Raw genomic sequence first — 27471 nt, forward strand, 5'->3', positions numbered from 1 at the left:
GGATTATCATTTTAATATCCTTTAAATGGAATGTTATTTCGTTCAGCTACCAGGATACGCATTGCCCACATAGTATCCATTACCGAGTGACTCGTTTGTTTGTTTGATATCAAGCAGCAACTGGCTCGTGCAGAGTCTAGGCCGCAGTGTTTCCCAAACTTGAGCATACCAAGGACCCCCAGATATGAGTCCCAGCCGAGGATCCCAGCCAATCAAAAGTGAATATTAGCATACCCTGATACTAGGGGTGAGAGTCATAGACAACGATGCTTTTTTGTGACGCGAAGGATGGGAGTTGCTACGTCGTAATTAATTTGAGATTAAGCTTATGATATAAATAAAGGTACAAAAAAGATGTGCAAGTTAGCTGATTGCACACCGAGGTATCGATAACACCGATAGTAGGATCATGGAGAATCAGCGATATATATGTTTATTGTATATCTTAGGGTTGCCGGATTACAAGATTAGAAATCCGGGACACTCCCAATTAAAATTTTCACCATATATATAAATTTATACCTATATACACACACCCTGACCAATATACTATAAAAACGTAGAGACACTTAACACAAAAGTGAAAAACATAAAGCAAGAATTTTAGTGGGGTATAAAGAAAACAAAAGGAAAATAATCTGGAAAAATAATAATCAGTGCAAGCAATACAGAAACTAAACAAAAGGAGAAAAATTTGGAAAATTAATAATCAAAATAAACAATGCAGTTACAACACTAACTTCCTTTTCATTTGGAACCTATGAGTATAAATAAAAATAAAAAATTTATATGCACTAAAACTGAACTTGAATAATTAAGTATGTTTCTATGATGATTTTGATATTTTCCATCACCTGTCTATAAAAAGTCTTTACATTGAAAGTCAAGGTTCCATGTGCATTCTAAGTTAGCTTCTACACAGGAAACATCCAACTTGTTTCGTTCACCAGTCCATTAGATATTCACGATTATTGAGAATGCACGCTCAACATAAATTAGAATATATTTTTATTATGATGAACTAAAGTTGGTATAATAAGGGTGTCCCAGAAGGGTCAATGCGGGACAGGGGACAAAATGATCAAATTCGGGACATGTCCCGAAAAATGGGGACGTCTGGCAACCCTAGTAGTTGAAAATTTATCAATTTCCTCCAGGGGGTCCTTGGATCCCAGATGGGGAACCAATGCTTAGGGCAACCCGTAACCGAGTGAGTGACACTGAACGGCTCCATGGCACATCGTGCGCCTGCGCCGCCTCGGCCTGGCTAACAGTTGCCAGATACCGGTTGCTGAATACTGCCAAATGTTTTCTCTGAAACGTTAAAGGAACTGATGGAATACTTTTCATCCTGATGGTATGTATAAGCGGGTGCTTTCGCTTAAATGCAGTGTGTCTCTGTTGATTTAAGTAGTGAATTTGGTACCTAGTTGTTAGGTGGATGTTGCTGGGATCAGCGTAGGGGGGGGGGGGGGGGGGGGGGGGGGATGGGGGGGGGGGGGGGGGGGGGGGGGGGGGGGGGGGGGGGGGGGGGGGGGGGGGGGGGTGGGGGGGGGAAGAGAGAAAAGGAAGAAGGAAAATGGCAATGCTGCTGAATAGTAGCCCACAATCTTTTATTTTATTTTATGCCCGATTTTTTTTTTTTTTTTTTTTTTTTTTTTTTTATTATTATTATTATTTTATGCCTGAGGTGTCCGTGGATGGTTCCTGGAGTTAGAGAGAGAGACCGCCAGGTCAGGGCACGACGCCCGAGGATAGGTTAAGTTAGGATTCATCCCTTTTGAAAAGTGTAGGGTCTGCTTACAGGCAAGCCGCGATCCGCTGAAGAAAACATACGAAATTCCTATGCATTTTCATGGAGAAAACTAGACCTGAGTAGTTGCAGGAGAAATTGTTCGGCCATGGGAAGGCTTGTATTTTTCAAAACATTTATATAGCTTAGATAATATGAAATATTGCTGCTTCATCCATTATTCAAATACATGTAAATGCGAGTGACTTGCATGATAACCATTTAGGGGATACAGCGTCATAGTAGTTCAGTGCCGTGAACAAAATAAATCTGGTTAAAGATGTTTTTGAAATGTCTTACTGCAGAAAATTTGGGAATCAATGCTACTTTGAGAGCGTAACTGCATCCCGACTAAATTGGACCCAGATATCTACTACAGACAAAATGCCAGTTCCGTTTGAGTCATTTTCAGTTTAGTAGACGTAGCTGAGTAGCTGGATGGTTTTAAGAGTGAAAAAAAAAAAAAGTTTTACGTTATTGTTGTGCGGTAGTACACTAAGGTGTAGGTATTGTAGATTAGAAATGAATCTTGTGTGTGTATATTTTGAAAACTTATGTGTACGTTGTTTTATTTTGGGAATGCACTGCGTGACTGTTTTGTTTAGAACGTACAATGTACTGCTTGGATGTTTTAGGTATCTATCTATTGTAAGGGGTACGAGGGGAAGACTAGTGGCAGTTTCAAGGGGCACTGTGGTGTTTGTTGGCACTGCCGTGTGCCATCACCCACGTGTGACGTCATAAAATTCACGCCTTTCTGGCGCCTTGCCAGGTCATTCTCGCTCCTCACCATTTCTCCAAGAATAAAATACCTGATACCCTAGCGATGTCTCTCCCTCACCAGAAACGAGAACTCTTCTCAGTATGTCTGTCTGTCTGTCTGTCTATACCCTTTGACATCCCAACACCACTCTACTCTACCCAGCTTTAGACTAAGTGGATCATTTTCTATGAAGCAAAGGAACCTTTAGTGCAAATGATCTGCTTGAATAAAGAGATTTTAGGGCCGTTTCAATGACAGCTTCAGTTATCATGAAAATAACCTTAGCCGCCATCGGCCTTGTTTCTTGGACTCATTTAGTTTTGTTTGTTATTTAATAATAATAATAATAATAATAATAATAGTATTAATAAAGCAGGCTACATTAATTAATAATGGTGGTGATATAACAAAGAAACTGTGAATATGGATAAAGAACATTTGTTATAGGTATTAAAATTAAGAATATTGATTAACACGAAAACCAACAGACAACAACAATTTCCTCTTCTTTTTGCCAACCGCTTAGGTTATTTATTCTCCCGTTCCTATTTATTGTTCATTTATAGGTTACTTGTTTGGCTGTTCACAAATAAATTAAGGGGGGAAAAACTGTAGGCCTAGAAACAGTTCAAAGACAGATAGATGTAGAAAGAGTATTTATTATTTGTCCCTGGCGGACGTAGACAATTTTTGGTTGCCGTCTAGTTCATGTTTTGTTTCTGCCGCAGTTTAAGCTCAAGTGATTGACTGACCTGAAACAAAGCGGCAAAATATAAGCATTAAAGTACTAAAGCCTAATGGAATTTGACGTTCCACCACAACTTTTCTCTTCCTATCTTCCGAAAGAAATTAAATTTTCTAATCACGCTTTTTTAAAATACACTTAAGGTGAATTTTTTTTTTTTTTTTTTTTTTTTTTTTTTTTTTTTTTTTTTTTTTTAGATATCAGGATTTTCTTACAATTAATCATGTCAACAAAACTAAAAGTGTGGGCGCCAACATGGAAGAAATGCTATAAGAAAAGATATACATATATATATATTATATATATATATATATATTATATATATATATCAATTCAAGCTACAAATGTCCTTTAATATCTAAATTCACTTTACCTCCCAAATGATATATTTTCATATATGTACCGAAGGGGAATTTTTTAATTGATAATAATTTCGTCCCCCCATGGGATCGAACCACCGTCCAAGTGGACGGGGACGAAATCAGGACAGTCAGTGACGCTATCCAATCAGCCAACAGAGACGCTATAAGTTCATATCGATTCTGACCTTACAAATCACCCTCGATCTGGATGCTTTCGTAATTAGAATCGATATGGAACCCCGTCTACCATGTTGGCCAATTCGAGCGTTTGACAGCACGTAGCCTTTTGTTATGAATAATTATCACATCGAACCGTGATCCATTTATATATCAATTCAAGCTACAAATGTCCTTTAATATCTAAATTCACTTTACTCCCAAATGATATATTTCATATATGTACCGAAGGGGAATTTTTTAATTGATAATACTTTAAGTTCGTCCCCCCATGGGATCGAACCACCGTCCAAGTGGACGGGGACGAAATCAGGACAGTCAGTGACGCTATCCAATCAGCCAACAGAGACGCTATAAGTTCATATCGATTCTGACCTTACAAATCACCCTCGATCTGGATGCTTTCGTAATTAGAATCGATATGGAACCCCGTCTACCATGTTGGCCAATTCGAGCGTTTGACAGCACGTAGCCTTTTGTTATGAATAATTATCACTCGAAACCGTGATCCATTTATATATCAATTCAAGCTACATGTCCTTTAATATCTAAATTCACTTTACCTCCCAAATGATATATTTTCATATATGTACCGAGGTAAATTTGGATGGATGCAATGGAATTTTCAAGCAACAGAGCTTTATCCTTTCGATCGGTCTGGGAATTATTTGTGAGGCAACGTAACACACGCACACACACACGCATATATATATATGGGGATATAATCCACAGTAGTATTATGAAATATATATTTCTTGTAAAGTAAATAAAGCTTTCGACCATCAGCTGTGGTCTTGTTCACTGGTGTGGTCGTAGCTTTATTTACTTTACAAGAAATAATATTATGTATTTTATAATACTACATAAGGATTTTACATCATTGTGAATTATATCCCCATTTACTTAGAGGTACGACATAATACCTAGCTTCTGCATATGCATATATACTATATATATATATATATATATATATATTATATATATATATATATATATATATATATTTATTTATTTATTATTTATTTATTTATTTTATATATATATATATATATATATATATATATTTATTATTTATTTATTTATTTATTTATATATATATATATATATATATAATATATATATATATATATATATATATATGGGTATACAATCCACAATGAAGTAAAATCCTCTTGTAGTTTAAAATATATATATCTTGTACAGGATTAAAGCTTTCGACCATCAACTGTGGTCTTGTTCACTAAGAGGTACGACATAGTACCTGGCTTCTGCATATATATATATATATATATATATATATATATATATATATATATATATATATATATATATATGTAGTGTGCTTTTTAGATATCTGCATTTTGGATAGTGACTACTGTTGCCAGATTTTTTTAAACCTACTTACATTATTTTTATAGAATATATGTCTTGATTTCGTGTTGTTGTACAGACAGATGCAAACATACATAATGTGCGGTGCTCGGTTTGATTAGATCAGTCTGTTTTATATATTAATTGCTGCGGTAAAATGCCGTGTGGAACAAAGATGATACCTCCTATCGAGGGCTGATTTTCGTGATTCCATCGCGTGACACTGCCTCCTTTCGCCTCTTGATTTGTTTCAGGAATAAACCTGCCTCTCTCTCTCTCTCTCTCTCTCTCTCTCTCTCTCTCTCTAGCTTGAGCTTGAGCTTGTTCAGGCTTCATAAGCTTCATTGATGGGAGTTCATTTTGAGGGATGGGGCGATGGGGTTGGGTATTAGGAAGGCCGTTCTTCTTTGTTGGGAGACAAGTTAGCAAGTCATCAAGGTGACCGGAACGACACAGAAATATTGGCGTGGTGGTATTGTAGTTCTCTATACACAGTTGTATGTCTAAATAAACGTTGCAGCGATTGGGATCTTTGCACAGTTTTCTTTGATGTAGTCTTGTAGTTTATTCTCTGTTGTATTATGAGCAACTCAATTTTTTTCTCTCTCATACCTAATGGGAATGAGGAAGCTCTTCTCCTCAGTTCTGTTGCTACCTTGTTTATGCTGCGTTATTTTTAACGACGAAAGAAAAGTGGCAATATCCTGATAGTTGTTGTTACAGCTGCGTAGGTCTTCCCGTTCCCCATATGATGCCATCCATCTATTGCCGCCTCCGCCTATTCATTCCTTCACCTTCATCCCGTCTTCAAATTGGGGTCTTGGCTGGCGGTGTTCGATTGCGCACATATGCACACACAGTCACCTCGGTCCCCACCTATCTGGCCGTCATACCTGACCCGGTTACCTCAAACGACGCGTCTCTCTCAAAGGTCGTCCTTTTGGTTCTTTCTGTGATGGAGTTATCTCGTTCGTCTGTCCGATCGAGAGGGTCTTCGATGCTCTGACTTTGGTATTTATCTTGGTACATTGGAAAGAAAGCAGTCAATCAATCAGTGTCTGTTTTGATATTGTGCTGCGCCAAAATATAAACTCACGAGAAGTGTTGTTTGGAGTTAATGGTTTTTCTATCCGATAAGGTAGAGAAGAAACGATACCGTTGCAAAAAGCCTTTACAATAGCAGTTGAAGTGGTGTGCTGTGTTTTTCTTATTTACTATAGTAATGAATTCATTGGAACAATGTGTTTTGTTGACTAGAGAAAGCAGGGAAATGTCTGCAGCTATTGTATTTAAGTAAGAATAGTAAATGTTGTAAGCCTAAGTTGATTAAAGAAAGGTTATTTCTTATGAGAAGGCCTTTGCTATGGAGGAAGCAACAGTGTGTGTCCACCGTGGCGATGTAGAACATTTTGTTGACAATGAAGGAGGTATCAGCCAACAGGCGATCGTTGTGACGAATGAGGATGATTCTGAAGATGTCCTCTTGGAAGCTCTCGAATCCATCCTAGAGGAGGAAAACGAGGAGGACACATTTTTACTGAATGTCATCAATGAAACTGAATACTCTCCGCCAGTCAGGTGGTCCTCTGAGGAATTATTGCAATCTTGTCAATATCTCATAGAAAATACTTGTTACGCAGAAGACTCTTGTGATCTGGAGGCGAGTGAGATTTTGGCTGAGGGAGTTGAACTGGAAAAAACTTATTCATCGGAGGATGTTTATAATGACGTCCGAAATGAGCGTTTAATTCCCATGTCTGTTTCATGTATGGATAATTCGTTATCCCAGGTAGCAATAGTTTTTCCATCACTTATTAGATTACCGAAGGATGGTATTGGCCAGTCACTGAATTGTGATGCGAGTTTTGTGAAAGAAAATCGACATACCATCATGCATTGCCTTTCTGACGAAGCAGACTTTGAGGAATCTTCACAGAACGAGTGTCACGATTACAAAATATCTGACCCCATTCGTCTCCTTTCATCTTTTCCTTCTCTTTGTTCCTCTTGCTCCTTTTGTTCATCGCCTTCCGTTTATTGTCCTTGCTTCTGTCGTGGCCGAAGTAGTGAACACGTATGTCATCATGATCAGAAATATGCTGATGATGCTAGTGGCTGTTGCAGTGCCTTATTTACTTCACCGTCATTTGCATCGCAGACGTCACCTACTTGGTGTTGCTTATCACCTGCAATGACTGAAAGTGCCTCGGTAACTCATCTCCCTAAGCCGGACATCATCCCCACCGCAACTGTTGCTCCATTATCTGCAGCTTCTGTCGCATTGCCTATCGCAAGCAGATGTACAATTCGAAGTCCTGATGATATAACTTTTCAGTTACCTGCTGGTAACAACATTTATTTTGGAACCCAGACAAAGGACATCAAATCATTAGTAGTTTGCTCTGTTGCAGGTCAGTCCGTCCCTAGATCTTACCGAACACACAGTATCTTCAAAGATGACGAATTTGATGAAAAGAATACTAAGGCCGATAAAGAAAGAAAAATGAAAGAACTTTTTTCTATGACTGTCAAAAGCGCAATGAGGAAACAATTTGGCGTCATGGGAGTGACTTTTTGGCCAAGGATCTTTCCTCCTCCTCCTGCCTCCTCCTCCCCTCCTACTCCTCCTCCTCCTCCTCCTCCTCCTCCTCCTCCTCCTCCCGAGACTCAATTTTGGACTTTGATCTTGTTTCTCACGTTCCATCAGACGTTCCTCCTCTGCTGTCCGATACAGAGGAGGAGAGGTCCTTCCCGAGTTTCGAGACGTGCGCTTCTTCGTGGGATGAATATGGCGACAGCAGTCTCGATAGTGACAGACATTGGTGTTCTTGCAATAGTAGCATCGGCAGTCTTTCCGCCGATGGGGAATTAGGTATCGATGCTTCAGAGAGTGATTACAACACGGGAAAACTCTCCCCATGTGCGGAAGCCGTGTGGAAATGGAATCCATCCTATAGTAAATGTGACAGTGAACGTGGAAGGCATTCGTGTAGTAACTGTGCCGAAGTGGATGTTGGTTGCAGTGACAGAGATACGGTGACATGCCAGGTAAACCGAATGTGCTTAAAATGTGCGTATCCCGGAAACTCCTTTTTTCCTCTCCTCCTCCTCCTCCTCCCCCCTCTCCTTCCTATGAGGAAGGGATGCTGTTCGAGCCTCAGTGTTGCGACGCCACTTGCCAAGATACGACGGGAAATGAATCTGATTTCAAGGGAACGGAAACTCTTTATACTTCTTCTAATCATTTATCTTTTTCATTAGATACTAGTCCCCTTATCCTTTCAGAAGTAAAAGAGGGACAGAGTGGCAGCCTTTCGGCTCATCAGTTAGGAGGCCATTTTCGGTTTCCAGTGTCTTATTCAGCCGAGCGATCTTCACATGAGGACCGCATCGTCCTGCCACTATGGCGGAACTCTCTCATGACGAGTGACCCTTCCAAGAAAAAGAATTGCGTAGGGGGGGAGGTAGTAAGGATGAGGGGCCTCGTGAAGGGGACGGATGGCGATGCGTCGGGAGAGGCGGAAAATAGGAAGGATGAGACTGCCACACCTAACGCCGCAGTGCCACAACGACCGGCACTGATACCTTTCTCAGTGTCTGCCGAGTCGCGCCCTGATAAGCTAGTCCATTTTTCTGCCTTTGTAGAATCCTCCCAACTAAGGCCTACCAGATGCTGTCGTGAGGATGCGAGCGGAGTGAAAGAAGAGAGCAGAGAGGGACTTTTGGGTGACTTTGTTGTCACGATGGCCAAGCATCAAGGTCAAAAGCAAATAGCGATCAACCGTAACGAATGTTATCCATGGAATGCAGAAAATGTAAATCAACACATATCGCCAGGACACATGAATGCTAAACCATCCCTGCAGTTGTCATCGTCGTCGTCGTCGTCGTCGTCGTCGTCGTCGTCATCGTCCTCAGCGCAACCGTTTTCTTTCCAAGACACGAAGAACCAACAACAGCAGCAGCAGCAGCAGCAGCCGTCAGCACCTCCCCCGTCTTTAAATCTACAACACAATTGTGTGGTTATTAGTCCTTATCACGATGGATGTGATCAATTTAGATTTCAGATGGACGACGTTAGGTCAAGTGAAAGAAAAGTGTCTTCCCAAAATCAGTTACTAACAAGAAATTCAGTTATGAATGGTGATAATGCAATAAAAAGGAAAAATTCAATTCGTGAAACTGTTGAGGGTGAAAGTGTTTTGTCGGATATATATAATGAAACACCGAAGTGTTCAGCAAAGGAGAAAAAAGCAAAATCAGAAGAGTTTGTTTTCGATAGCCTACCATCTTTACATTATAGTCGAGTTTTCCCTATAGTTAAAAACTCCGATAGTTCAGAAAAGCTCTCTTCTGCTGCCTCTTACTTACCCTTTGCTGGTGTCTGCGGTTGCGATGTTTCTACATCGGATTTGACCAACAATGGTTTGACGTCTCCCATCGCTCCCAGTTGCTCATTACCTCACTCTCTCCTCTCAGTTCCTTCTCCTTCCTCTCTCCCGTCCCCTCCTCCTCCTCCTCCTCCTCCTCCTCCTCCTCCTCCTCCTCCTCCGTCCCTCCTCCTCCTGAGCAGTCCCTGCTGCAGCCATCAATGCAATCTCTGGCATCGCAGGTGCAATCACAGAACAGTGATATTACAGTGCCAAAAAATGTGCATAGGGCGCGTGAGCCTCTTCTACCTTCTGTGCCGACCCCTCCGCCCTCCGAAGAGGCCCCTTGTCATGGGCCATCAAGAGCTAATCCCATAAGACGCATTCATTCCTTCATTTCGATAAAGGAATTGTGTGAATTGTTTCCTTGTGATTGTTCGTTTCCTCTTGGTGATTTCCGTAGGTTAGCAGCAGACCATTGTTCATTACCTAATTTAAAATCTATTTCCGTTCTTGAAGGTGACTGTATAAGGAACATCTCTGTCAAAAGACGTCTAGTTGGAGATGGTGTTAAGAACGGAAAGTTAGACGAGGGTAACAGCTTCAATGTCATAGATAATATTGATGTAGCAAACGGTGCCTTGGATAGAGGGAGGAGGAGGAGGAGGAGGAGGAGAGCCATGAGTAGAGGAGACGCGTGCCTTGATGCAAATAACTTTTATGATGGAACTGATTGTTACGTTTCTCCGCCATCACGGCTGCCTCCACCATATCAAGATTCAATACCACTTGACGATGCAGAGAAAGGTGTTTTGGTAAGGGCGCTGCCAGCGACAGTACTAAGTACAAGTGACAGACATTCGTTAAATATTCCTCTTCCTCGACCGTTTTTAAACTTACTGACTGCCGAGTCTAATCAGCCATCTCTCTCAAAGCACAAGGAAACTGGGAACACCAGGGAAAACATAAAGATAGCAAAGGAAAGGGGCCTCTCAAGTTGTATTAACCTACGTTCAAGTATTAACGAAGAGAAAAAAAGTGAAAGAACGCCGAGAGAGAGAAGTGCGCCGAACCACAGCGACGACTACGACAACGACCTAGTCTCTTGGCGGCACCCTGGTGGGAGTGAGTGCCAAGTGCCAAAACAGAAGGAGGAGGAGGAGACTGGCACTGTTAGTGTTGGAGGGTGGAGGACCTCGGGTAGTTGTGGAGATGGCACGGTGGGGGAGGTACTCGGCGGCGGCGGCGGCGGCGATGTTGCGCTGTTCTTTGGGCAGGTGATAGGAGGCACTGTGCAGGTGTTGATCGGAGAAGCAGTGTGCCACTTTCCACTCTGTGACAGCCAGGATCATTGTGATTATAATGAGGAGGAAGAGGAGGAGGCCCATGATTGGGTACTGAGCATGAGTGATGGCAATGACTGGGAACTTAGTATAAATAGTCATGAGGAGGCTGATGGTGAATCAGTGACCATGAATAGTGACAACGGCAATATGGCGGCGGTGGGTGCCTCCTCACATTCCACCCCTCCAAGTTTTAGGCGTCATTCGTCCAACGTCTCAAGACTCCCGAGTTCTTTATATGGATTTAAGATTGCAAATAGTGAGCACAAGAAAGTGAAAAATTTGATACCTCTCTTCAATAACAGCAAAAGCTCATCCGCTCGTGACATCAACAATACTGTTACTTTTCGTGTAAAAGGCGACTCGACTTGGCAGAATAATGCGAATAAAACAAAAAGAAATTCTGATGTTTGTGATATGTACATGTATAGGGGGGCTGACAGTGCTACTATTGGGGGAGAAAGTAGTGGAGTATTAGGAGAAACTGGCGATTTTGGAGATGTAGGCAGTGGGGGAGTCATTAAATTATGTGGTGTTAGTCTAGGATCTCGCCCTTCGTCTCCAGATACCAGTTCAATGTTCCGCTCCCGAACATTACCAAGAAAGTCTTCTCACCTACGGCTGTCGTCGTTGCCCCCGTCGCCTCAGTCGTTCACAGCGACGTGTACCGATATCCAGGGCAGTTTTTCTTCATCACCAGTTTCCCTACGATTACCGCAGGTCTCGGATGAAAGTCCTTATAAAGACTCTCCGGTGCGATCCCCACCGCATCCTTCCCCTGATGATGATGCAGTGGCATATAGCACTCAAGATGAGAATTGCAGTGATGAGGATACCACGTATGGCGCCAGCATTCAGTATCCAGTTCTAGCTGTTCATACGAAGTCGAGTCACTTCCCACGACCATTCGAAAGTTGGTGTCCTCCTCCTCCTCCTCCTCCTCCTCCTCCTTCTCCTCCTCCTCCTTCTTCTCCTCCTCCGCCTCCCCCTCCCCCTCCGCCCTCCCCTCCCCATCCACCACCACCATGTAATGAAAATATGAAAGGGCAGATGTCAGAATTTTTTCAGAACGAGAAAAAATGGAAAACAAAACACGCAGAAGGTTTTGCCCCTGATTTTGAATTACCCCAAAATCTGTCTCAGGGTACACCAGTAAAAGCTCAGAGCTCTGAAGAAGTGATGAGCTCTACTAATGTCGTAGGAGCAGCACCGTTAACAGAAAAATATGAAGCTGATACAGGCGATGAACCATCACTGGAACATATAAATAATGATGATGACTTTTTAAGAAAAAATAACTTTGAACGAATGGACGCACAGAAATGTGAGTCGAAGCCAATTTCTTGTCGGGTGGATATTATTAAAACGCCTATTAAGTCAGTGCATCCAGAAGTCGTTTCCTTATTTTCCCCAGGGGACAGACAGTCGAATAAAATTGTGGAAGATGACAACAAGGACAATGTTCTAATTGAGAATGACAAATCTTTCCAAGAACTACAGAAATTTTCAAAGCCAACAAATTATGAAAATTATGTTTCCAGTAAAGAACTGAATTGTGTTAAACGTGAAAAAGATTCACTCATGGTAATGAATACGAGCCAACCAAATAGCGCAAACGAACCGGTACCTTTGAATACGAGCCAACCAAATAGCGCAAACGAACCGGTACCATTGAATACGAGCCAACCAAATAGCGCAAACGAATCGGTACCATTCGGGACGGAAAATTTCCAGAAAACATGTTTTCAGCGTAATAATAATCTCTCTAGCAATGAATATGCCGTTGCTGTGAGAACATGCAGAGATTTTCCTCTTGAAATAATTGAAGGAGAGATGAAGCTGGAAAACATTATTGATTGTAATGTGACAGAAAAAGGTGTAGCGTCATCTGACATGTCGAAAATATCCAGAGAACTGATGATGACTAGGGAGAGGCGGCATTCTTCTTCCGAAAAAGAGCCTTTAATTATTGTTGAAAAGGCATTGCCGATTTCTGAACAAATACACAACAAATCATTTGAAGAAAAGGATTTTGTTTGCAATAAAGGAAACAAGGAAAGAGAACTTCCAACTAAATTTCGACATGATTCTGTTAAAGAAAAACTTTTTTCGATAGCTAACCTTAATCCAGTTTCTAAAAGAACTTCAATTGGCTCAACTTGTATAACTGCTGGAAAAGGTCCTCAAATTAGCTATGAAGAGCCTCCTTGTACAAAAGAGTCAAAGTCAAGTGTACGAAAGTCTTTGGAAAACACTTGTGACAATTTTCCAAAGTTTGTACCATGTACTGCACTTGAGAATTATACAATTAATGAAAGAGAGTCGTGGACAAAGGGAGAAAATAACATTGTTTCCACTACAAAATCAGATGAGATCAAGGAAGAATCATTGACCTTTATAGAAACTGCTTTTGCCAACAATCAGTCTTCAGGAGCAGTAGGTGGTAAATCCTCAGTACAACCTTGCATTTCTGAAGAAAAGTTTTCTAAAGAGATCGGAATCTGCGGAGTAATAGAATCAGATTCCGAGTCTGAATCATGGTTAGCAAGCATGAAGTGTGTTAGTGGTTTGCAGCCAACCTTGTCTGATGTGCCATGTTTTGAGGGTACTCCTGCAATGTTTATATTAAAACCAGAACACGAGGAAACTCACTTTTCAGACAAAGGTAGAAAAAATAATAATAATATGCAGCTACTGGGAAATGATGAAAGTGCTGGTGCAGATTTTCCCTGTGAAAAGGTAATAGATGAAATTATGAAAGATGTAGAAACTATAATACCTCTGGATGATAGTAAATGTGATACAGGAAGAGAATTTGTAACAGAGTCCTGTAGGGAAGCAATCGGACTAAACAAAGGAGCAGAAAATATGACAAAAAGTGATTTGAAAGAAGTTCTTAATGCTGGTACGAATGACACAGAAGTCGGCTATGCAGAAAATCGAGAATGTAGTTTAGGCAAAGAAATATCATTTGGTCGCACAGCAGTTATCAATGAAAGGGCAGCTATAATTACTCAGCAGCAAAGAGGTACTCGTCAGACTCGTACTACTCATTTCCCTCTTGATATCATTTGCAATACAAAAATGCATTATCAGCAGGCTCGTCAAAAGTTGACAGTTTCTGAATGTTCTCCTTTAGAGCAAGAAGATTGGACTTGTAGATTATCTTCATTAGATTATGTTCACCCTCTAGGACATAATAGTGCAACTGGTTGTACAACAATGAGATCGAAGTCAGCTTCTAGAATTGGTTCTGGTCTCATCAGGCAAGAGATGGAAGAGAGTGAATACAAAAATGTAACGGGACAAAAGGTAAATCCAGTCACACATCACCAGTCAGGGGTTGAAATTGGCCTCAGAAAAAATATACCATTACCACCCTTTCCATGTCCACCGGTGGCCCCTCTTGATGCTGCTCTTACTAACAGGATTAAGTTGACTATAGATTCCTGTAATAGATCTCCATCACCAACAGGCAGTATATCACCAAAACTGTCAGTTTTGGATGAGACTTCAACACTTAGTGTAATTACATCAGTGGTTGAGTCGGAAAAATGTGCCGATGTTAGTAATGACAGTGTTTCCACTCAGAAAGATGACATCAAAGAAAATGTTGCAGTATCTGCAATATGTGGTGAAATGTCAGTGCACATAGCAGACATCAGTAAAGAAAAGTATGTAGAAAATGATGCGCATCCTGCCCACAATGGAAATACTGCAAGTGTTTTAGGTAATATCAAGGAAGTGTGTGTAGACAGAAGCTCAATTTTGGAAGGATCTTTAGCAAAGTCTACCAGTGAAACACTCAGCTGTGATGAGGGCAGCATGTATGATGAGTTAAAGTCTAAAACAAAAGGAATACATATGGATTTGAAGACTCCTTCCACAGCATCAAAATCTCACATCACTTTTTCAAAGTCAGAAGCTTATCCTATAACCAGTACATTACTGCCGCCAGATTCTGCAGACATAGATATTTTGAAATCTGCTGTTCATAATAAAAGAGCTTCATTACTACTCTATGAAACAAATCTTTTGTACATAGATGAAGGAGAATCAAATGTAGATTTAAATGATAGTCAAACTATCACCCCATCAAAACTACAGGAGTTTGTGTTACCTTCAACAAATGAAGAACAGAAATCTAAATCAAAAGATTCAGTTAGTTACAATGGTAACAAAAGAACTAGAAAAGATCCAGAAGAAAATCTATTTCAAAACAGAAAAGAAGCCGACACAGAAAATATGGTAATGGAAAGTACACAAGCAAAAATACAAGCACAGAAGAACGAACGTAGCAGCAGTCAGTTAGGCAATTCAGAATTGACGAATGAATATAAACTAGATAAAATTCCAGGGTGTGAAGCAGGCTCTGGTGAAACTGAGAATGAACCCAAATCTGGGTTAAGTGGAAAAGTTTCAGAAGAAAGTATTGTACAATCACAAATATTACGGATAAAAGCTGATGTGAGTTCTATATCAAATTTGGATAAATCAGTTCTTTCAAAAGAAGATTCAGAGCTTAACGTAGATGATGGTTTGAAAATTAAAATAAGTTCAGATTCAATGGTACACGAATATTTGCCAAGAAATGATATAAAGTTAGGTAACATACAGCCAGATGTGTTTAAAAATGATAGCAAATTAAATTCAGAATCTTACTACTCTTCTAAATCTTCACCTACACCAGTTCCTGAGACAGAAGAACTTGTTAAACTGTTAATTCTAGGACTGATTGAAGAGGCTGTGCAATTTAGTGAGAATAAAGGCTTGATTCACGATGAAAAGCTTGGAGGTTGTTTAGATATAAAAACAATAGATTCTGGAAATAATGCTTTTGAAGAATGCCGTGAAAAAAGGTTGTTGTTAGGGAGGGAAGAGTCTGCAGAGGAGTACGAACAAGCTCTGGAAGTAATTACTCCTGACTGTGGATATGGTTTTAGCCATAGTTCTGGTAGTGTTGCCACTGTCGTGAGAGTAGATATTCCAAATTATCAGCACTGTTCTTCACTAGAAGATGATGAAATAGAGGAAGTATTTGTTGATGCAAGGGATGATACAAGTGAAACGAAAAGAACTGATATTAATTGGCACAAAAATAAACATTCCATTTTTGCACCTGTGGACCTTCAACATCCACAATTTTATGATGGCCAAGATAACCTTGCTGTAGCAGTCAGTTCATCAAATGCTTTTTCAAACATGTCAGACCCATCAATTCCAGAAAGAGAAATGGCTAAAACAGATAACAACACCAGTATTGATGGAAAGAAATCTTCAAAGTGCCCAAAAGCTGCGGGTTCAAATACTGGCCAGACACTTGCACTGAAAGCAAACAGTGGGCATATTCACGAAGAAGGCTCAGTATATTATGATGAAAACTTCACTGATCCTGACCTACTTTCTTCAGTATGTTCCTCATCCAGTGGTTGTGAAATGTCTTGGACTAATGGAGCTGGACCTGTTGCATGTAGGGAATTGTTACCCCTTGAAGAAGATGAAGAAGTACGTTGGCAAGCATTATTAGCTGTAAATCCTCCTGACAGTGATGAAGAAAGAACTGGATATGAAAGTGATGAAGATTTTGACATTATGGATGCAGAAATGCGTCGACTGGAAGAAAAACTACAACAGTTTGAGCATGAACTTAATGAAAGTAATGACCAAGGTGAAAAAAACCTTTCCCATAAAAAGCATTCGTGTGGTCCTTTACTACTTAGATCACAGGATTTAGAGGCTTTAAGAATATCACCTTTACCTGAAGTTTATCCAGCAGTCTGTACTGCAAAGACCAAGCATCTTAGTTTGATGAGTCGTCTTCAGGTTCGGGAATATGAAGAGTCTTGCAGTGGATCTGGTAGTGACTCTGATGCAGATGGGTCATCAGAAGATTCTGCAGATTTTTTTTTTGTTAAAACAAAAATAAAATTGAAACCTGGTGATCGCAAATGTCGTTCATTAGAACAGAAACGACCAAAAAATAACAATGTTTTAAATGAAACTAGTAACATTGATATTGGAAGTTCACAGCAATTCACACATGAAGAAAGATTAGATTTGAGTAGCTTAGCCTTACCAGGGGAAGCAGTAGATGATGATACCACTTGTAGCAGTTGTAATGCACCTGATGAAAGTATCCCTCCCCCTGCCAATTTTGGAAATACCCCTGAAGCTAAACTTGAAGTTGTTGATAATTTTAGTCTGCAAGAAAATCCTGGGCGTATTCTCTTAGCTGATGGCAAAAGTATTTGTGATGATGTGATAAGTTGCACCAGTGAAAAACCCCTTCTTGGATATATTTGGCATGACGATGATGGCATGGCTGCAGTTGATTTTGAAGGATTGGAAGAATTCTGTGGTTATGAAGGAAAAGGTGCTCTTATGATTATGTTCGAGGATGATATGGATGAAAATAATGTATGGGAAGGAACTCCAAAGGATGCTGAATTACAGTGTAATTGTCAGGTCTTGCCAAATGAGCCTTATCCCATTGATGATCTGAAAGGAAGTGAAAGGTCTTCAGAGCCGAGCCAACACAGTGTATCATCAAAGTCTGAGAGAACATTTGTTTCAGCATTCAAAAATAGTTTAAAGAAAGCTACCAAGTACTTGGGACCAAGGAATGAAAATAGCTGTAAGAAAAGCAGCCCTATTAATTGCCAACTTTTAGAGTGGCAGACACCTGACAACAATAATACTCTGGCTGTCCATGAATCTTCTCTTATGTATTCTAATGTTCCTTCTCCACTGGAAGGTGAAAGTTGTTCAGGAGTGTATAATGTACAACGTGCTCAGCTAACCACAGCTGCAGTATTTTCTCCTTTCAGCTCAGGAGAATATTATGCCACACCTGCTGTTTGTGTTAATACGTCTGATGAGGATACAGTAAGCCCCACAATTCCTCCTACATTGTTACCGCCTGCACCACCTCCTCGGTGGGTTCAGTGGAATCCCTCAGTATTTAAGGGGTCTTGTTCGCAACAAAAAGAGTGTTGCATTCAAGATATGCCTTGGTATGCTTCTGCTTATGCATCTACATTGCCGCGATCTGCTCAAGGATGTAAAGAGTTGCCAACTCGGTCACTTCCTACAGATACATCGCCAGATGCTTACAGTCCTACATCAACATCAGTAGGTAATGAAAATAGTGAAAATCAGCTTTGTCTGGTAAGCATTCTTAGTACTGATTCAATAAAAGGAGAAGTTAACCAACAGTTAGAGGCTTTAAAAGGTCAGGAATATAGTGATGTTTTTGGGCAGCCATGCCCTACAATTTCAGATTCTGAAAGTTCCCATAATTATGTTGCTAGTGGGGAATTAGTTACTGACAACCATGTGCCACTTAAAAGAGGATGCAATGAAAACTCTTTGTGTGAGACCCAGTGTCAGTGTCCTGACCAAAGGGTTATAGAATGTAATATGCTAGATTACCTCCCTCACCTGGACAGTGTTCCCCATCCTTCACCAATGCATAAGCCTACATCTGTTAAGCAGCTAAAACGTAAACAGCAGGAAAAGATCCAGCGAGAGGAAACGGAGGAAGGAACGTCAGCTATAGGCTGTACTTTCTGTATGGGAGTTCCAATTTCTCGCCCACGGCCACTAGAAAACAGTTCTCACTGGCGCCAGTCCAGCCCACACCCTAAAGCTATCACCGATCGTCGCTCATGGCCCCCCAGAGTAAGTTATCAAATACCATTGATATGGTGGAGTCTACCAGCTTTTCCTTGTTATGTCTCCTACACCCCAGGATCACATATTTTGCCTGCTCGACTGCCATCCGACCCTGAGTCTTGTAGCTCATTGAATCCAGTGTATGGTGTTACCTCTCCTCAGAATGAATACAGTAATGTCACCTGTTCATCCCACACCCTGTGCTTAAATAGTGTAATTTGTACAACTACTCAAAGATGTATTAGTTATGGTTCCCAACTGAGTGTGGGTGAAATTTTTTCTGATATATCTACAACTAATAATACTTCGGATATGTCATATTCCTCATCCTTATCCTTCTCCACCTCTCACTCACATGACAGTGACCCTTACTGGATGCCTTTTACACACCATCAGATTTCATTCTTGTCAGATAAAACTGTAGTCCCAGTGCCCTGGGAGGAGAATGGTTCTTCATCCAGTGCTATTAAAAGGTTAACCAGCAAACCATCCTTGCATCCAACGTGTCTTCCTGTATTAACTACAGCTTATCAAAACTTGAGAAAATTTGATAGCCCTCACAGATATCATAAAGACGAACTTGTCAGTACTTTAAATTCGTCAGAAGACAGCCTTCCTCATGCCTTACTGAAACAGCCACCACTTAATTTTAGTCAATTAGTCAGTCGGTATGCTGTAGGTGATCACCCTGCAAATAATGATATGGGACACTTTAATTGTGGCAATCTTTGTGTGGATGTAAAGGATAATGTGTCCAGGAAGTTTATGGAATGTATCAAGCACACCAGAACTAGTTTCTCGATGTCTGCTCTTATTGGCATTAATAATTCTGGCCTTATAACATCAGTTAACCCAGGTATGTTTTCTTATAGTTGCCCATTACTCATTTTTGCAAGTATATTGGATATAACAAGCGATAATATACCTGTGGAATTTGGTGTTCCCATGAATGAAATTTATGAGGCTGTTAATCCGAGAGTTATAGAAAGTGACAATAAACTACTGCCAGTAGAATGCAGTTCTGTTTCGCTGCATTCATTGCATTGGCCGAAAGTTACCAGTTCCACTTCATCTGACGAATGGAAGAAGTCCATTCTCAAATACAGTGCATCTGAGAGTAATATAGAGACTGATTCTGAATAATTGTACATTATTAATTTTGTTCTTTTATGATTTGTGAGGTTTACTAATGACAAGGCTGGATTTGTGCTACAAGTGCTTCCCATAATATTGTACCTAACAAGTGAAAATGATCCTTTTTATTATTTTCTAGTGAATAAAAAAGTTTAAGAAAACTAAGCGTCCTGACCCATCCCGTCTCCCTCCAGCTTACCAGATCTACCATTCCTGCCATCGGTGTGCTGATTTCTTATTCTGTGATATAGAAGCTGTATTATCACTTGGTGTGACTTTTTCCTCATTTGTATTACAAGTCATGTCTTCCTGGTTTGATCCTAATTTTGAATTTGTTTTACTTGTTTCAGAAATGATCCAGGAGTGTGCACAACGCTAGCGCACATTAGGGGAAAGTTTTAGGGTCTTTTGCAATAAAATGTATTTATGTAGAAGCATAGTTTTCTTTTATCCTGTTTTTAAAGTTTAAAGTATATTATTTACATTTAGGAAATGTAAGGTAAATTCATTCATTGTCCGTAATATTTCCTAAACGCAGAAAATGGAAAGGTTTGTTAATATGAAAAATAATCAAGGACAGAAAAAAATAACAGAATTTTTCTTCGCTGTACTTAGTAATATGAAAGATTTTTATGTATTTTATATTCGAATTTAAAAGTTACCTGCAAGTGAAAACTTTTCATTTCGTCCAGCAAGCAGGAAAATCCTTGTTGGAAGGACATTTAAACACATGCTTTTGATAAAAAGGATACAATGACCTATTGAGATTTTTGCTGTTAGTATTTATGAATTTGTCCAGTATAGGTACAAGTGCTCAACTTAAATGACTGTTTTGTTAACTGTGATCGATGCTAAAAAATTACCGGAGGATTTCAAGAAAATTAATATACTCGATGCCATGATCGTCTTTACTGGATGGTTTTCAGTCACCATTAAAAAAAAAAAGGGGGGGGGGAAATTAATGAGAGTGGAAATCAGAAAGTCGAAATAGAACTTGAAATGGAAAAGATGCTGAAGTGAAGTTATTCAGTTGTAAGATATTATTTACAGCTAAATTGTTAAAATTACAAAACAATAATTCCAACAGCTGTAAGTTCCTTTTGTAATAGAATGATATCAAAGCAGCTATTCATTTTATGAGCAATCAAAGAAAAAGAAAGGGGAAAAAGAGGGGGCATAATCGGAACTGCATATTTGTATGATCACTTGTGCTCTTGATGACAGGTAAATTAAGCCTTGGTCTCGTTTTCATACATCGTACTTCAAATAACACACTTGTTTGATCTGAGTTTGCTGATGTAAGAAGGATTACAACGGCTGAAAAATGATGTTTTTCATTTAGTATATTTTTACTGAAAGTAGTTAATTTTTTTAAAGAAATCTAGTTTAAAAGCTATTATTCAAGTCTTAAGCTGGGTAAGTTGTAGTATTATGGTTGGCAGTGTTTGGCAAAAAGAATAAAAAAAACCTTCATTTGAAAAAGGCAAATGAAGTCAAAATGCACGAGGAACGCTAACAACAAGGAAAGCAGAACCTGTTTTGTGGTGTTCCATTACTAAACCGGATCAAGGTGGTGGCCAAGGGAGCTGTGATATTGTATTAATGAACAAGCAACCGCAGCAGAAATATACTTTGCTCCCACCTCCCCTCCCATTTGATTTTTTAAAAATCCAGATGTTTCCAGTGAAGTTGAACTTTTATGTGAACGGTTCACTATTACCGACAACGCGAAGCATAAAAGTAATGGTTGATGTTCGTTGTAATGGACTTCGTTGTGGCAGTAATCATCTCGCTGAAAGATATTATATAGTTGTAGAATGCTTCTGCAGGTATGCCGTCTGGTCCCACTGCTTTACTATTTTTCATCTTTCTCAGTGCCACTCTAACCTCAGCTTTTGTTATTTCTTTGACTGGTCCACAATTTGTGTGTCCGTCTCCTCTTAGAAATCTTTCATTTTCTTCATTCAATAAGGCCTCATAATATTCTTCCCATCTCCTTATTATGTCTCTCTCATTTCTCAGTATATTTCCATCCTTATCCTTAATCTGTCTTATGTGTGTTATGTCCTTGGTATTCTTATTTCTCATGTGTGCTAGTTTAAAGATCTTTCCTTGCCCTTCCTTGGTATCTAGCTCTTTGTAAAGCTGATCATATGCTCTATCCTTAGCAATTGCTACAGTTTTCTTTGCTAATTTATTTGCTTCCTTATAGGCCATCCAGGCCTCTTCCATTTGGGTCCTCTCCCACCTTTTCTTTGCTTCTCTCTTTTGCTTTGTTGCATCCTTCACTTCTTCACTGAACCACCACGTTTCCTTATTTTCGAACATCTTGCCACTACTCTCACCCAATATTTCTCTAGCAACCCTCAGTATTATTTCCATCGTTCTGTTCCGCCATTCATCAACATCCTCAATTTCATGAGTTAGTTCCTCTAATACTTTGTCTTTAAACTGCCTATAAAGTTCAATCTCTTTCAGCTTAAACCATTTAATCCTTTTTGACCCCTGCATTTTTTTCTTCCTTATTTGTTCAATTTCCATAACCAGATCCATCACTACCAAACGATGTTCCACACTCACATGGTCTCCTGGTATTACCTTACAATCTTTTACCTTGCGTAAATCTTTCCTCTCATACATCAAGTAATCTATCTGGCTCGACCTTCCACCGCTTTTGTACATAACTAGATGTTCTTGCCGCTTGGTGAAAAAAGTGTTCGCCAGTTCCATATCCTTGGACACAGCAAAATCAACAATTCTCTCACCCTCTGCATTTCTTTCATCATAGCCATACCCACCATGTATACGGCTGATCACATGGTTATTCTAGTCTACGTGCCCAATCAGATCTCCCCCGACAAAGTATCTTTCATCTGCTGGTACCTTTTCCATTTCCTCCTCTAAGTCCGACCAGAAGTGATCTTTCTCTTCATCTGAGCATCCTATCTGGGGTGCATATGCACTAAAGATGTTAACAGTGCAATTTTCAACCATCAGCCTGACCCAAATAATCCTATCATTTCTTCTATTTACTTCAACGATTTCCTTCTTCATTTCACTTGACAGAATTATTCCAACACCGTTCCTGCCTTCTTTATTTGCTCCGCTATAGAACATCTTATACCCCTCCCCAAGTTCCCTCGCTTTGTTACCTTTCCATCTTGTCTCCTGTACACAGAGAATATCTACTCGTCTTGTTTTCATAAGGTCGGCTATTGCCCGCCCTCTTCCTGTCATTGTACCAACATTTAATGTTCCTACTTGTAGTTCTCGCGCTCGCTTCTTTAGCCGCACTCGCTCCCGATGCGGTAGCCCTTGCATGTCTACAGAGTTAGGGCGATGTATCTGTGGGTCACTTCCGGGTGACAACCTAGCCCTATTCTCATTTTTTGTAAGACTCGTTTCATAAAAGTTCTGGCAGGAGATTTTACAGACGGATGCCCTTCCTGACTCCAACCCTCCCTGTTTATCCGGGCTTGGGACCGGCACTGAGTTGGGCTGGCTTGCCCTTCCCCCAGTGGCTAGGTTAATGATTACGGCCAAATACACTTTAAAATTACATGCTCTCTCAAACTATGGTGAATTTATTAGTTCCTAGGGAAATGAATATATTGCATTTTTTATTTTGCCTTTCATTGGAGTAATCTTGTAAAACAGGATTTTTTTTATCTTTTCTAATTACTGTTTTCTTCAAGTGAGATTTGCTGTCTTTGGTGACAACTTTTAGGAGAAATATGAATGTCACAGAGTTCACTTCAATTTTGGGATAGGATTTTAATGGCATATTTAATGGGACAATTTACTAACTCGCAAATCCTGGCTTAGAAAATGGTCAATTTCAGCATGATTTATAAACAGAAGTTTAGAGTAAGTTATGAACAATTAACGGCTATGCTGAATAATATTCTTTAGTAGCTAGGACGACTTATTCCCTGAACAGATGCTGAGTCTTTGGAGTTAAACCTCTGCTAACTATTCTCAGATTTTTTAGAACTACAAGATATAACTAGAAAATGTTCATATAAAGAGAAATGTACCTAAATTAAGAACATCTAGTACTAGGAAGAAGTATACCGTCACTGTGATGGAAATTAGTGTAAGTGAATGTGTTATTTTAATGTGTTCACATATTGAAGTTGAATTTGTTAGTCCTGCTTTCAGTGCCATGGCTGAAAGGCACCAGAGTCATGGAGGCATAGTCTACCTTTACCATTGGAGATGATGTACATATATCCTAAATTGGCCTAAAACAGTAGTCAGTGACTCCGTCAGCGAACATTGCAGTCAAAAGCAATGGACTTGACCTCATGTAAGAAAGAATCATGTTTTCTTCCATTAGGAAATTTGAATCTGTATCAGCAAATTTTAAGGTAGCTGCTCACGTTTTTCATGGAAGTATTTCGTGATTAGCCGTGCTGTATAAAATACAGTATGTAATTAATAATGCAATTATTGAGGAAGATCTTTCTAAATGTGCCCGAACTTGAAATACTGATCAAAGCTAAAAGACAGGTTTTTTTCCATGACTAACTGCCTGTCCAGTGCTTCTAGATTATTTGGTAGGTGGTTAAAGCAATTCTTTTGTGAATTTTTAAAATGTTATTATGTTTTCTGGACTTATCTTTAGCTCCCATTCAAAGAATGTTACTGAAGACTTAATAAAGCATTATTTATTGATAAATTTTAATACCTGTGTTGGCTTCATGGATGGTTGCGGCAGTATGATAGCTTGAACTCACGGTTAGTACTCATGGTTGATAAAAAAGTGTGTGCTTATACATTTTTTTTTAAGATGAGGCATTCAATCAGTCCTAGACATACTTGAATGGCTAAAAGTAGTATGTATTTTGTGCAACAAAGACCAGACTCTTTAGGTTGATATTTAATAACATACTCTCCAGGACTTCCCAGACAATCGATTGATGGCATGTGTGAGAACTTGATCTGTTTGCAGATACAAGTTCTCAGCTCTGCAGTTCTCAGCAGTACAGATCACAAGTTGTGCAAGGCAATAGTTATGCCCAAACTGGTTAGTAGATATGAGGGTGTTTAGGTCTACCTTCTTTCACGGATTTGAGAGAGAGCCGCCGCCTTCTACACTATCTTTCTTAGGCTCAGATGAAAAGAATAGACACTAGGTGTAGGTTCTATGCCCAGCCTCTTCTTTTTACACCTGTGATCATGTGTGATAGATATATATGTGTTACAAGGGTCTAATAACCCTGTCTAATAAAAGGAGAGAAATCATCAACTGGTAATGTAACCTACCTTACACGGCATCTCTGCAGCTAAACCAAGTTATTCAATCTAGGCTAAAACCAAACTCTCAAGATACAAAAATAGTCTTTATTTCCCCAAAAAAGACTAAGATGAAAAACAGGGAAAATTAATTGCAAATACCAAAAACATGAAACAATCACTCTCAGAATATTCATCTTGACTAAAAATGTCACACAACCTCTTTATTTCTATTTCCCTCAAAAGTAAAAGATAAAGTGTCAGTCAGAGAATTCATTTTATGTAGTGACATTCGAATCCACTGTAAATAGAAACCACAATTATCAGAAATAAAATAAGAAACGGATAAGTATACAGTGAAAATAAGAAATGGGTTTCACTGCACTTCGGCTTCTCTCAGTCATCTGTAAATGTTCAATGGTTTAACAAAGTATTTTCTAACTATTACCTTTTTAACGGATCTTCTGTGCCTTCCCTCAGGCTAGTTTTACCTCTCGCCAGAATATCTATTTTCTGGAATACTCGCTTTTCCCCTGCAGTCTCCTTATATTGCACTTTGAGAAGCTCTGGTGTTTGTACACATGAACACACTAAATTGTTCTTGAACGTTTGATGAACATACCCTGTTTGACGCATGAACAGACACACGATTGCATTTTTCTAACATCACACTCAGACGATTCCTGACCAGCAACCAGGTCAAATTGCACACTTGAGCTCTCGCCTATGAGGCTTGAGAATGTTATGTTTACGTATGCTGTGTGCTGTTCAAACCACCCAAAGTATTCACTGATGTCTTGAAGCTTTTCTGTAACACTCACTACTGTGCTGTTGCACATTCCAATCTGTTCGCAACAAAGACCATTGAACCCTAATTTCAAGTATCATTATTCAGTGTGCAGGTAACACGGCTGAGCCACCTGTTGAAGCATGTATCTCCTGACACACTAGGCCGGCACTAGTCCAAAGTTCCACATAATGTATGCTGTAACGTGATTCAGGGCAACTCCCGATGCTGGTTTCTTCCTACCTCATCAGCTACATCCAGATTTGATGCCTGGCAATGCACATTGTGACCATCATTATCGCCACCATAATGGCGATCACTGGAACTATTTAATGTTCTGCAATGAAAAACATTCATCCTCCTTGTTTTCCTCCAATGAGGAACTGTAACTGCCTCTTATGTTGCTGAACTTGAACATTTCCATGCAAGAGCTTCCTTTACCTGCCTCATAGAAGTATCGTAGATCACTGGTTACCACCCAGAAATCATCCTGAAATGACTCCACAGGAGCCATTGAAAATTTTCAGCCCGTAGCAATCCATGACCTCGTCGCTCATGGTGAAGACCATACATCTGGTGCCGTAGATCCTAAGTTGTTTCCGCTGTCACCACTTGGGAATAATCTTAAGTCATCATGTGTCCGTGTTTCACCATGAACAAGTTCTAATTGAAACCCTGACACGTCTATAGGCCGGTCAATTCAGGTTTAAAAAGGGGCCAACCTGAAAATAAATACTATAAAGCTGGAAATAGTTTTCAAGTATTCTTTAGTACTTATATTTTATCAGAAAAAACCCCACCAGCTAAGTCCTTGAGCATTTTTCACAATGTGCTCCTAAAGTCACCCCCATTAAACTGAATTCATATGAGATACAGTGTGAATGTAACCTGTTAAAATCCTTATTATAAAGGATAATGGAATTCATTAATAGGTGGGTATGCCTTTGTTACACCAACAAAACTATTGAAAAGCTTTTTTTAAGATCGCATTAGCACTTGCTCTATGACCAAGTCTGGCCACAAACCAGCCCAATGTTTGTCAGTCCTGCAGATAGCATGATAACCCTCGACAGCAAGTTTCTGATGCAGCCATGGATGTGTAATTGGCAAGTCGAGCATCTGTTGGAGGTACAAGAGAGCTGACTTTGCATAATTCAGATGTCCAGTGGCAGCAAATAAATTGAGCATAGCTCAAGTTCCAGTCACCTGTACAGGCTGCCAGAGTATATTGCCTCATTACTTTGATATACTGCATGTATTGCAACCATAATCTTGCTGTTCGTGATTTTTGTGACTGAAGAGTTTCTAGCTTATCAAAGACAGTGTTGTCAAAAGTTGCTTCTCTTAAGTTTGTCTGTTGATTGCATACTGTTTTAATTTTTTCCACATCTTCTTTACTTAACTTGTTGATTCCATCTTCGTGCACATAATTATCATCACCAGCTGGCATTAAAATTTGCTGTAACTTTATTGTGAGAGCACTTTCAACTAAAATGTTTGGATGCACTGTTCTTGATATGGATTTACCTTGAATTTGTCTAATGGTATTTTCCCCATAGACTGTTTGCAGCACAGTTCCAATGCCAGAGCTATCCATCAAGGAGCCAATGCTGCCAACAAAAGACATCAATGTTTGGAAACCTCCTAAATGTATCACAATATTCAAGGACTTCTCGATTGCAATTTCAGTTGCCTTAAGCCACAATGGCTGATCA

At 39.7% G+C, this 27471-nt stretch overlaps 2 protein-coding genes across 9 annotated transcripts in view; both read left to right on the forward strand.

Moving 5' to 3' along the window:
* The window catches only part of LOC135223644 (unconventional myosin-XVIIIa-like), a 1035943-nt gene that overhangs the window by 451147 nt on the left and 557325 nt on the right, over positions 1-27471 (forward strand). The gene's annotated exons all lie outside the window — the stretch shown is intronic.
* LOC135223643 (uncharacterized) lies at positions 7936-20165 on the forward strand. Its single transcript, XM_064262278.1, has 2 exons — positions 7936-18603; positions 20082-20165. The coding sequence occupies exons 1-2, from the start codon at positions 9802-9804 to the stop codon at positions 20085-20087; spliced, it is 8808 nt and encodes a 2935-aa protein (XP_064118348.1). The 5' UTR covers positions 7936-9801; the 3' UTR covers positions 20088-20165.

The sequence above is a fragment of the Macrobrachium nipponense genome, chromosome 10 (assembly GCF_015104395.2).
Source record: "Macrobrachium nipponense isolate FS-2020 chromosome 10, ASM1510439v2, whole genome shotgun sequence".
Lineage (NCBI taxonomy): Eukaryota > Metazoa > Arthropoda > Malacostraca > Decapoda > Palaemonidae > Macrobrachium > Macrobrachium nipponense.

Bases quoted from the DNA above. Each gene is read 5' to 3' on its own strand.
- LOC135223643 (XM_064262278.1), top strand. From the start codon at position 9,802: ATGCAATCTCTGGCATCGCAGGTGCAATCACAGAACAGTGATATTACA.